Source organism: Ranitomeya imitator, chromosome 5, assembly GCF_032444005.1.
Source record: "Ranitomeya imitator isolate aRanImi1 chromosome 5, aRanImi1.pri, whole genome shotgun sequence".
In the NCBI taxonomy this organism is placed as follows: Eukaryota; Metazoa; Chordata; class Amphibia; order Anura; family Dendrobatidae; genus Ranitomeya; species Ranitomeya imitator.
Genome location: NC_091286.1, coordinates 102,378,452 through 102,391,194, shown reverse-complemented (window position 1 = coordinate 102,391,194; position 12,743 = coordinate 102,378,452). Strand labels below are relative to the sequence as shown.

Sequence of the window (12,743 nt, the reverse complement as noted above, 5' to 3'; positions counted from 1 at the left end):
TTGTGCCTCATTTGCTAAATCCTGTTTCCTGTCTACGTGTGTCTTTTCCTCTACTACTCACAGTCAATATTTGTGGGGGGCTGCCTATCCTTTGGGGTTCTGCTCTGAGGCAAGGTAGAATTCCTATTTCCATCTATAGGGGTATTTAGTCCTCCGGCTGTGTCGAGGTGTCTAGGTTTTGTTAGGCACACCCCACGGCTACTTCTAGTTGCGGTGATAAGATCAGGGTTTGCGGTCAGTATAGTTACCACCTGTTCCAGTGAAAGTTTTCATGCTGCTCCAAGGTCACCTGATCATAACAGATCACCTCACTATGTATCAGACATCCAAACTATTAAGGGCAGAGCAAGATTGGGTCCCGACTGTACGGGCACCCCTCCGTGGATAAACAAAAGGGGAGTCATGCCACTATTTGTGCAAACTGTAAAAACCTGAAAAAAAAAAAAAAAAAATCGAGCCAGAGCATACAGTGGTGAAATTAAGTATTTGATACACTACCGATTTTGCAAGTTTTCCCAACTATATAGAATGGAGAGGTCTGCAATCTTTATCATAGATACACTTCAACTGTGACACAGAATCTACAAATAAAACCCCCAGATACATTGTATGACTTTTACATAATTTAAATTTTATTGCATGAAGTATTTGATTCAATAATAAAATAGAACGTAATTTGGTACAGAAACCTTTGTTTGCAATTACAGAGGTCAGACGTTTCCTGCAGTTCTTGACCAGATCTTTGAGGTTTCGGGGCGGTCTCTGGGCAACATTGAGTTTCTACTCCCTCCAAAGATTTTGTATTGGGTTCAGGTCTGGGAACTGCCTAGGCCACTCCAGGAACTTGAAATGCTTCTTACTCCTAAGTTGTCCTGGCTGTGTGTTTTTGGATCATTGTTGTGCTGGAATACCTAGCCCCGACCCTTCTTCAATGCTCTTAAAGGGAACCTGTCACCCTCAAAATCGACGATGAGCTAAGCCCACCAGCATCAGGGGCTTATCTACAGCATTCTGTAATGCTGTAGATAAGCCCCCCGATGTATCCTGAAAGATGAGAAAAAGAGGTTAGATTATACTCACCCAGATACTGGTGAGCTTAGCTCATCATCGATTTTTGGGGTGACAGGTTCCCTTTAATAAGGGAAGGAGGTCATTGGCCAGAATCTCCTGATACATGACCCCATCCATCCTACCTTCAATACGGTGCAGTCGTCCTGTCCACTTTACAGAAAAGCACCCTGAAAGTATGATGTTTTCCCCACCATGTTTCACGGTTGGGACTGTGTTCTTGGGGTTGTACTCCTCCATCTTTTTCCAACAAATACTGCAAGTGGAATTAATACCAAATAATTCTACTTTGGTTTCATCTGAACACATGACCGTCTCCCATGCCACCTCTGGATCATCCAGATCAGGGGTGTCAAACTGCATTCCTCGAGGGCCTCAGACCATGCGGGTTTTCAAGATTTCCTTTGCATTACACAAGGTGCTGGAATCATTCTGTGCAGGTGATTAAATTATCACCTGTGCAATACAAGGAAATCCTGAAAACATGACCTGTTTGCGGCCCTCGAGGAATGCAGTTTGACACCCCTGATCCAGATGGTCATTGGCAAACTTCAAACATGCCTGGACATGTGCTGGCATGAGCAGGGGTACTTTCAGGATTTTAATCCATGACGGCATAGTGTGTTACTAATGGTAATGTTTGAGACACTGGTCCCAGCTCTCCTTACGTCACTGATCAGGTCCTCCCGTGTTGTTCTGGGCTTTTTCCTGATCTTTCTCAGAATCATTCTTGCCCTACGAAACGAGATTATGCATGGAGCCCCAAACTGAGGAAGATTGACGGTCATCTTGCATTTCTTCCATTTTCCAATAATATCCTGTAGCCCATCCCAGCCTCTTGTCTACAGGTCTACAATTTTGTCCCTGGTGTCCTTAGACAGCTCTTTGGTCTTGGCCATGTTGGAGTGTGATTGGGTGGACAGGTGTCTTTTTATACAGGCAACGAGTTCAAACAGGTGCAATTAATACAGGTAATGAGTGCAGAGTTGGAGGCTTCTTAAAGAAAAACTAACAGGTCTGTGAGCGCCAGAATTCTTGCTGTTTGGTAGGTGATCAAATATTTATAGCATGCAAAAAATGCATTTTAATTATATTTTTTTTACATTTTGTCTCTCAGTTGAAGTGTACCTACAATAAAAATTAGTCCTTTTAAAATGTGAGTTTTTTTTTTAATACCTATTTTGATCACACTCTGTAAGCCCCCCTTGCCATGCCACAAAGTGAGCTCATTCAGTTGGGTCCGTATACTAACATTATACCTGTACACTGGGCACTCGGCCCGTAGGTCTGGATTGTACTGAGGATCAGTAGAAACTTGCAGATTGGGAGTGTGGAAAATCCTTGTAATTATGTAATAGTAGTTGAGGACATTTCTCTGGATAAATCTTTAATTTTCACGTTTTGGCATGTCCCAGTTTGCATTCATGTTGGCAGAGAAAAGAATATTTTTAAATCTCTCCGACCCCCACTTATTCTCTTTAAAGTAGCATGTTATTAAGTCTGTGGTTTTTCTTGTACTTTGCTATATCAATTTTGGGCACTGCACTACAGAAAACGTGCTGACCAAGCGCTTAGAGTGTAAAAATTCACTTGAAATAGAAATTGAATTACAGAGAAAACATTCCCATTTCTTCACTCCTCTGAAACATGAAAAGCCCTACAGCTCGTCAAGCATAGTCTCATGATGTGCAATAACAGGAATTATATCTCTATATAACCACAACTGTGCCAAGTTCATTAACCCTTTAATGACTTCCCCATTTAGGCCTTAAGTAGAAAGGTGTTTTTTTTTTTTTTTTTTTCATTTTCACCTTCTTATGACACATAGTATTTTTTTTTCTACGACTTGGCTATATGTTTTTTTTTTTTTTTTGGTTTCAGGATGAGTAGAATTTGTCAGTGACAGGATTTGCAGCAGAGCATGTTTTGAAAGGACAAACTATAGTTTTTCCTAGTGCTTGTTTTGGGTACAAATCACTGTGATGGCTCACTTTAAAAAAAATAAATAAAAAAAAATCTGAGGCTGGATAAGAAAAAAATGTTTGTTTTTGTATTTTTATTTCACTGTACAGTATAAATATTATGGTTTTTTTCTAGCCTTTTTTTGTGCTTCTCTCGTTCTGAGAGCCATAACTTTATCAGTTTTTTTTTTATTTCTAGCGCTGTATCATCGTTGTCCCCAATGGGGCTCACAATCTATATTTCCTATCAGTATGTCTTTGGAATGTGGGAGGAGAGCGGAGAACCCTTGTGCTGTTAGAGGCAGATGATGGCTGATTATCACAGCAATCATCTGCCAGCTTGCGAGCCTGCTTCAAAGTTAGGGAGCCCGCACAAGTTGAAACAAAAAAACAAAACAATTCACAACTAAGCACAATACAAAGCTGGTGAATAAGGCACATATGGCTGACAGCTCTGTGCATATTTTAGGGCATATTATTGGAGACTTCTTAAAGGGAATCTGTCAGCATTTTTTTTGCGATGTAATCAAAAGCACAGTGTAGGGGAGGAGACCTTGATTCCAGCAATGTGTCACTAACTAGGCTATATTTTGCTTTTTCAATAAAATTCATGTTAGCAGGAGTATCGATACAGGACTTATTGTTGTCTGTCAGCTGGTCAACTGTGTAACCCGTCCCCAACACTCATTTGCCGCTTTCTGTCAGTGTACAATGTACATAGGCAACTTTCTATCAGTGGTGTGGGCAGCATTATACAGGGCTCAGCATTCAAGCACTGCTAGCTCTACAGCAGAGAAAACTCTGATTTTTATCAGAACTGCAGCACCCAGTAAACTAAGTGACTCCTCACTGGAATCTGGGTCTGGAATAAAATTACATAGAAAAAAACCTGTTGCGAAATTCCTCTTTAAGATTTTAAACATAATTTAAACCTTCTAGCCAAAATAAAGTACATAATAAATCCCAGTAATTTTAGGCTCGCTGGGGAATATTCAACAGAACTGGTGCAAAATAAAATTGGGAGTCGCTGCTCATAGCAACCATCTGCTCTTACCGTCCAGGGGACCCTACGAAATGGTACAATCCTCTCCACTTTATCGTGCGCTACTTTGATCCCTTCTTTTTCTCCTAAGAGCAGGAGGACCAGGCTACTTGCAGAAATCTACCACCATAAAGCACCAAGATTATAATAAAACCTTAAAGCTAGGGTGAAAGGTCATTTTTTTTTTTTTTTTTTATTATTGGAATTAGGTGACCTGCAGCTGTTAGAGGTGGCTTCATAATCCTGGTCTAGAAGCTTGGGGAAGAAAAGACCATGATCTTTAGCTGCTGATCCTGCCTCCAACATAAAGGGGCTGTCCAGCAGCATACAGAAGTCATTTAGTTGTTTGAAAATGTAAATGAATAAAACTTACTCATATACTTTTATGGCTGATGCAAGAACGGGGAAGGAGGACGGTTGTTAACCTATTTAAAGCTAGCTCCATTCATCATATCACCATGGGGACATCATGATAATGGACAATCGGTGCAGTTTTTCAGAATTAAAGTATGCTAGTAAGTTTATATCAATTTACATTTGTAACTAGGGGGTCAAGAAGGTGTGTGTGTGGTTTTTTTTTTTTTTGGAAAATTGAAATCCTCCCCCCTCAGTATATAGGTTTTTTTTTTTTTTACCTATGTAACTAGGTCAATCAGGTTCAACTTTTCTCCACCGAATTTATAAATTTTTCCTTGACATTTTAGAGGGAAAGTGATCAAATTGTGTTTTTTCTAAGGGCTCGTGCAAATGACCATTTTAATCGGACTAATGCTATCCGTGGTTTTGACAGATGGCACTCGTGTACGTTATTTTATGGGGTCGTGCACACATTCACTTTTTTTCCTGGAACCTAGTGGTACGATGAAAGATAAAAAAATTGCAGCATTCACGACTTGCCTCCTAGAATCAGATGGCACTCGCCCAGTCGTGTCTGTGGGTCCGTGTAAAACATCGGACCGCACTCAGATGACATTGGATTTTCACAAACAGACTGAATAGAACATGAAGACTAATGATAATAATAATAATACTAAATATATATATATATATATATATATATATAATTTTTTTTTTTTTTTAATTCTCTACAGTCGAGAAAAATGGATCCCACTCTGATAAAACGCTGATCAGAGTGTGATCAGCAGGTGAGACAGATTTTATCAGATGGGGAACATATGGTCGTCTGCACCTGCCCCAACCTACATAGTGCGAGTACCTGTCATCCAGCCATGAAGGCTTTGCTTTTGGGACTATATAGAACTCTTTTGACGCAGTATCAAAGCAAAGGTAATAATGTCCCCAAACTGAATTATTGTCCTTACAGGTGCAAGTAGCTTGTCTCTGCAGGTCATTCATTGGACACATAAAAAGCTGGTGCCTCCAAAACCAGTTCTGTGATCCAAAGAACAATGAGTAAACCCCATAGACAATCACTACCCCATTGTAAGTTGTAGCCTAGCGTATCCAAAGTGGTAGAGTAGAATCCTTGATTAATAACGATTACAATGTCTTTTCCAGTATTGCTATGGGATGGACCAGGAAGAAGAGAACAAATATGTGTCCCAGCTTCAAGAGGTTTTCAGCAGCTGTGACACAACGGGCACTGGATACCTGGACAAAGATGAGCTGACAGACCTTTGTCGTAAGCTCCATCTCGACGCTCAACTCCCTCTTCTTCTGCAAACACTTCTTGGAAATGATCTGCTTGCCAGGGTGAGTCTTCTCTCCATACATACACTAAGCCCCTTAGGGTCATTTTTTGATTTTGCCCTTTTATTTCCTCCAATGATCCTAGAGCTGTAACTTCTTCTATTGATGGGTTGTTGTTTTTTTGTAAAACAACAAGTTGTAAGCTTGCATTAAAACCCTTTTTTTATTTATATTTTTATATAATGTACTAAGAAAGTATCAAGTGGGAAGAATTTAAGGGAAACTGAAATTTTGCCTCTGTTTTTTTCCATTTGTGACTTTAAGTTGCAGTAAAAATGACCTAGTAACTTGTGTCAATGAACTTTGAGAGCCGTAACTTTTTTTTTTTTTTCGGTTGACAGCATTGTATCAAGATGTGTTTTTTTTTTTTTTTCTTTTTAGAGAAAAGCTGTAGTTTTTTGTTAGCTGTTAGGGGTCTTGCCCTGCAATCTCTTGACTTCCTACATAATGCGACACAATAGTGTAGTACTGCAGTCTCTTGTATAATTACTGGTCCCCCATGGACTTGTGTGATGCAGGGAGGGACACGTTGGCCCGACGTAGACAAAATAACTGACTAGAAGCACACACAATTTCCATAATGCCCCAGAGGTTCACAAACTTCATTTAAAGCACTTTAGTTCTCTTGTGCCGCCAACCCTTTTTTTTTTTTTTAAAAGCTCCCTCTAGTGGTGGCTGGCCTTCAGACACAACCTTTTTTTTTTTTTTTTTTTTTCTTTTTTCCTTTGGGTGAATGCATTTATATAGAATAAAATAAAGGTCTATTGTCAGTAAACGCTGATGGGATTTCTGCATTATTAGCTGTTAACTTATAAGAGGAAACCTAAATCAAGGCAAACACACAGACTTCTTGGTTTACATTATTAGTAGCATATGTTCAATATTTATTTTCACAGAATTGTGTTTTGTGTGTGTTCATGTCACTTGTAACTATTTGTAATAATGTCTTGTATTGTGTGTATTTGTATTTTTCGGTCTGATGTTACTTAGCAGCTCTGTTCTTTGGAAAACTTTTTCCATTAAAGAATTTGCTGAACCAACATAGTCGCATTCCTGCATCCGATGTGATTAATGTCACCGTAGTCAACTGTTTTTTATGGTTATTCTAGCTTCTTAACCCCTTCCCGACCCATGACGCCACGTAGGCGTCATGAAAGTCGGTGCCAATCCGACCCATGACGCCTATGTGGCGTCATGGAAAGATCGCGTCCCTGCAGATCGGGTGAAAGGGTTAACTCCCATTTCACCCGATCTGCAGGGACAGGGGGAGTGGTAGTTTAGCCCAGGGGGGGTGGCTTCACCCCCTCGTGGCTACGATCGCTCTGATTGGCTGTTGAAAGTGAAACTGCCAATCAGAGCGATTTGTAATATTTCACCTATTATAACTGGTGAAATATTACAATCCAGCCATGGCCGATGCTGAAATATCATCGGCCATGGCTGGAAATACTAATGTGCCCCCACTCCACCCCTCCGATCGCCCCCCCAGCCCCCCGATCTGGCCGGTACACTGCTCCGGCTCCCCTCCGTCCAGTGCTCCGCTCCCCCCCGTGCTCTTGTCCGCTCCCCCGTGCTCCAATCACCCCCCCCGTGCTCCAATCACCCCCCCTGCACTCCGATCCACCCCCCCCGTGCTCCATTCCAGCCCCCCCGTGCTCCGTTCCACGACCCCCGTGCTCCGTTCCACCCCTCCCGCGCTCCGATTCCCCCCCCCCCCGTGCTCCGATTTCCCCCCCCCCCCCCCCCCGTGGTCCCCCCCCACCCCATCATACTTACCGATCCAGCCGGGGTCCCGTCCGTCTTCTCCCTGGGCGCCGCCATCTTCCAAAATGGCGGGCGCATGCGCAGTGCGCCCGCCGAATCTGCCGGCCGGCAGATTCGTTCCAGAGTGCATTTTGATCACTGAGATAGATTATATCTCAGTGATCAAAATAAAAAAATAATAAATGACCCCCCCCCTTTGTCACCCCCATAGGTAGGGACAATAAAAAAATAAAGAAATTTTTTTTTTCCACTAATGTTAGAATAGGGTTAGGGTTAGGGGTAGGGTTAGGGTTACGGCTAGGGTTAGGGTTTCGGTATGTGCACACGTATTCTGGTCCTCTGCGTATTTTTCCGCTGCGGATTTGATAAATCCGCAGTGCTAAACCGCTGCGGATTTATGGCGGATTTACCGCGTTTTTTTCTGCGCATTTCACTGCGGTTTTACAACAGCGATTTTCTATTGGAGCAGTTGTAAAACCGCTGCGGAATCCGCACAAAGAAGTGACATGTTGCGGAATGTAAACCGCTGCGTTTCCGTGCAGTTTTTCCGCAGCATGTGTACAGCGATTTTTGTTTCCCGTAGGTTTACATTGAACTGTAAACTCATGGGAAACTGCTGCGGATCCGCAGCGTTTTCCGCAGCGTGTGCACATACCTTTAGAATTAGGCCATGTGCACACGGTGCGGATTTGGCTGCGGATCCGCAGCAGTGTTCCATCACGTTTACAGTACCATGTAAACATATGAGAAACCAAATCCGCTGTGCCCATGGTGCGGAAAATACCACGCGGAAACACTGCGTTGTATTTTCACCAGCATGTCAATTCTTTGTGCGGATTCCGCATCGTTTTACACCTGTTCCTCAATAGGTATCCGCAGGTGAAATCCGCACAAAAAACACTGGAAATCCGCGGAAAATCCGCAGGTAAAACGCAGTGCCTTTTACCCGCGGATTTTTCAAAAATGGTGCTGAAAAATCTCACACGAATCCGCAACGTGGGCACATAGCCTTAGGGTTAGGGTTGGAATTAGGGTTGGGGTTAGGGGTGTGATTAGGGTTATGGCTACAGTTGGGGTTAGGGGTGTGTTGGGGTTAGGGTTGTGGTTAGGGGTGTGTTGGGGTTAGGGTTGTGATTAGGGTTACGGCTACAGTTGGGATAAGGGTTAGGGGTGTGTTGGAGTTAGAATTGAGGGGTTACCACTGTTTAGGCACATCAGGGGTCTCCAAACGCAACATGGCGCCACCATTGATTCCAGCCAATCTCGTATTCAAAAAGTCAAATGGTGCTCCCTCACTTCCGAGCCCCGACGTGTGCCCAAACAGTGGTTTACCCCCACATATGGGGTACCAGCATACTCAGGACAAACTGCGCAACAATTACTGGGGTCCAATTTCTCCTGTTACCCTTGTGAATCTAAAAAAATGCTTGCTAAAACATCATTTTTGAGGAAAGAAAAATGATTTTTTATTTTCACGGCTCTGCGTTGTAAACGTCTGTGAAGCACTTGGGGGTTCAAAGTGCTCACCACATATCTAGATAAGTTCCTTGGGGGGTCTAGTTTCTAAAATGGGGTCACTTGTGGGGGTTTCTACTGTTTAGGCACACCAGGGGCTCTGCAAACGCAACGTGACACCCGCAGACCATTCCATCAAAGTCTGCATTTCAAAAGTCACTACTTCCCTTCTGAGCCCCCACGTGTGCCCAAACAGTGGTTTACCCCCACTCATGGGGTATCAGCGTACTCAGGAGAAACTGGACAACAACTTTTGGGGTCCAATTTCTCCTGTAACCCTTGGGAAAATAAAAAATTCTGGGCTAAATAATTATTTTTGAGGAAAGAAAACGTATTTATTATTTTCACGGCTCTGCATTATAAACTTCTATGAAGCACTTGGGGGTTCAAAGTGCTCACCACACATCTAGATAAGTTCCTTTGGGGGTCTAGTTTCCAAAATGGGGTCACTTCTGGGGGGTTTCTACTGTTAAGCCACATCAGGGGCTCTGCAAACGCAACGTGACGCCCACAGAGCATTCCATCAAAGTCTGCATTTCAAAACGTCACTACTTCACTTCCGAGCCCCGGCATGTGCCCAAACAGTGATTTACCCCCACATATGGGGTATCAGCGTACTCAGGAGAAACTGGACAACAACTTTTGGGGTCAAATTTCTCCTGTTACCCTTGGGAAAATAAAAAATTGCAGGCTAAAAGATCATTTTTGAGAAAATAATTTTTTTTTTTTATTTTCATGGCTCTGCGTTATAAACTTCTGTGAAGCACTTGGGGGTTCAAAGTCCTCACCACACATCTAGATTAGTTCCTTTGGGGGTCTAGTTTCCAAAATGGTGTCATTTCTGGGGGATCTCCAATGTTTAGGCACACAGGGGCTCTCCAAACGTGACATGGTGTCCGCTAATGATTGGAGCTAATTTTCCATTTAAAAAGCCAAATGGCGTGCCATCCCTTCCGAGCCCTGCCGTGGTTTACCCCCACATATGGGGTATCAGCGTACTCAGGACAAACTGGACAACAATATTTGGGGTCCAATTTCTCCTATTATCCTTGGCAAAATAGGATATTCCAGGCTAAAAATCATTTTTGAGGAAAGAAAAATTATTTTTTATTTTCATGGCTCTGCGTTATAAACTTCTGTGAAGCACCTGGGGGTTTAAAGTGCTCAATATGCATCTAGATAAGTTCCTTGGGGGGTCTAGTTTCCAAAATGGGGTCACTTGTGGGGGAGCTCCAATGTTTAGGCACACAGGGGCTCTCCAAACGCGACATGGTGTCCGGTAACAATTGGAGCTAATTTTCCATTCAAAAAGTCAAATGGCACGCCTTCCCTTCCGAGCCTTACCATGTGCCCAAACAGTGGTTTACCCCCACATGTGAGGTATTGGTGTACTCAGGAGAAATTGCCCAACACATTTTAGGATCCATTTTATCCTGTTGCCCATGTGAAAATGAAAAAATTGAGGCTAAAAGAATTTTTTTGTGAAAAAAAAGTACTTTTTCATTTTTACGGATCAATTTGTGAAGCACCTGGGGGTTCAAAGTGCTCACTATGCATCTAGATAAGTTCCTTGGGGCGTCTAGTTTCCAAAATGGGGTCACTTGTGGGGGAGCTCCAATTTTTAGGCACACGGGGGCTCTCCAAACGTGACATGGTGTCCGCTAAAGAGTGGAGCCAATTTTTGATTCAAAAAGTCAAATGGCGCTCCTTCCCTTCCAAGCCCTGCCGTGCGCCCAAACAGTGGTTTACCCCCACATATGAGGTATCAGCGTACTCAGGACAAATTGGACAACAACTTTCGTGGTTCAGTTTCTCCTTTTACCATTGGGAAAATAAAAAAATTGTTGCTAAAAGATAATTTTTGTGACTAAAAAGTTAAATGTTCATTTTTTCCTTCCATGTTGCTTCTGCTGCTGTGAAGCAACTGAAGGGTTAATAAACTTCTTGAATGTGGTTTTGAGTACCTTGAGGGGTGCAGTTTTTAGAATGGTGTCACTTTTGGGTATTTTCAGCCATATAGACCCCTCAAACTGACTTCAAATGTGAGGTGGTCCCTAAAAAAAATGGTTTTGTAAATTTCGTTGTAAAAATGACAAATCGCTGGTCAAATTTTAACCCTTATAACTTCCTAACAAAAAAAAATTTTGTTTCCAAAATTGTGCTGATGTAAAGTAAACATGTGGGAAATGTTATTTATTAACTATTTTGTGTCACATATCTCTCTGGTTTAACAGAATAAAAATTCAAAATGTGAAAATTGCGAAATTTTCAAAATTTTCGCCAAATTTCCGTTTTTATCACAAATAAACGCAGAATTTATTGACCTAAATTTACCACTAACATGAAGCCCAATATGTCACGAAAAAACAATCTCAGAACCGCTAGGATCCGTTGAAGCGTTCCTGAGTTATTACCTCATAAAGGGACACTGGTCAGAATTGCAAAAAACGGCAAGGTCTTTAAGGTCAAAATAGGCTGGGCCATGAAGGGGTTAAAGGAGTTGAACTACTGTAAGATCACAACTTCTTCACATGATAGGAAATGTGTGTCATAACTTGGGGTTCAACCCCTTGGACTCCCACTGATTACAAGAACCGAGGTACCAATAGACCGGTTTAACCCCTTATCTACCAGAAGTATTTTTGGTTTTGCATTTTCATTTTTTGCTCCCCTTTTTCCCAGAGCCACAACTTTTTTTTTTTTTTTTTGTTGTGAATATAGCCATGTGAGGGCTTGTTTTTGCAGGACGAGTTGTACTTTTGAATGACACCATTGGTTTTATCCATGTCTTGTACTAGGAAGCGGGAAAAAATTCCAAGTGCGGTGAAATTGCAAAAAAAGTGCAATCCCTCACTGTTTTTTTTGTTTGGCTTTTTTACTAGGTTCACTAAATGTTTTAAACTGACCTGCCATTATGATTCTCCAGGTCATTACGAGTTCATAGACACCAAACATGTCTAGGTTTTCTTTTATCTAAGTGGTGAAACAAATTCCTAACTTTTTGTAAAAAAAAAAAAAAAAAAAAATAAAATAAAAATTGCGCCATTTTCTGATACCCGTAGTGTCTCCATTTTTCGTGATCTCAGGTTGGGTGAGGGCTTATTTTTTGCAAACTGAGCTGCCATTTTTTATGATACCATTTTGGTGCAGATGCGATCTTTTGATCTCCCGTTATTGCATTTTAATGCAATGTCGCGGCAACCAAAAAAAGTAATTCTGGCGTTTTGACTTTTTCTTTCTTGCTATGCCATTTAACAATCAGGTTAATCCTTTTTTTATTGATAATTGGGCGATTCTGAACGTGGCAATACCAAATATGTGTTTGATTTTTTTATTTTGAACCCGACAAAAGTGGGGTGATTTGAACTTTTTTTTTTTTTTTTTTTTTTTATAAAAAACATTTTTTTTCAAATTTTTGGCATGCTTCAATAGTCTCCATTCGAGGCTGGAAGCTGCCTTAACCCGATCGGCTCAGCTACATAGAGACTATGATCAGTTTGCCTATATGTAGCTGAATTAGGCCGGGATCACACATACGCGAGATACGGCTGAGTCTCGCAGGTGAAAACCCAGCTCTGGCGCCGGCACTCCGGAGCGGAGCGTGCAGCCGCACAGCAATACATGGAGTCGCACGCTCCACTCCCAAGTGCCGGCGCCAGAGGAGGGATTTCACCTGCGAGACT

The 12,743-nt window shown here is 42.0% G+C and overlaps 1 protein-coding gene across 3 annotated transcripts in view; it reads left to right on the top strand.

Moving 5' to 3' along the window:
* The window catches only part of NINL (ninein like), a 170,587-nt gene that overhangs the window by 49,869 nt on the left and 107,975 nt on the right, over window positions 1–12,743 (top strand). For all 3 annotated transcript variants that reach the window (XM_069768984.1, XM_069768985.1, XM_069768983.1), the window contains exon 2: window positions 5,590–5,784. In XM_069768984.1, coding sequence (XP_069625085.1) covers window positions 5,602–5,784 — 183 coding nt within the window. In that variant the 5' untranslated portion in view covers window positions 5,590–5,601. The remainder of the gene's footprint in view (window positions 1–5,589; window positions 5,785–12,743) is intronic.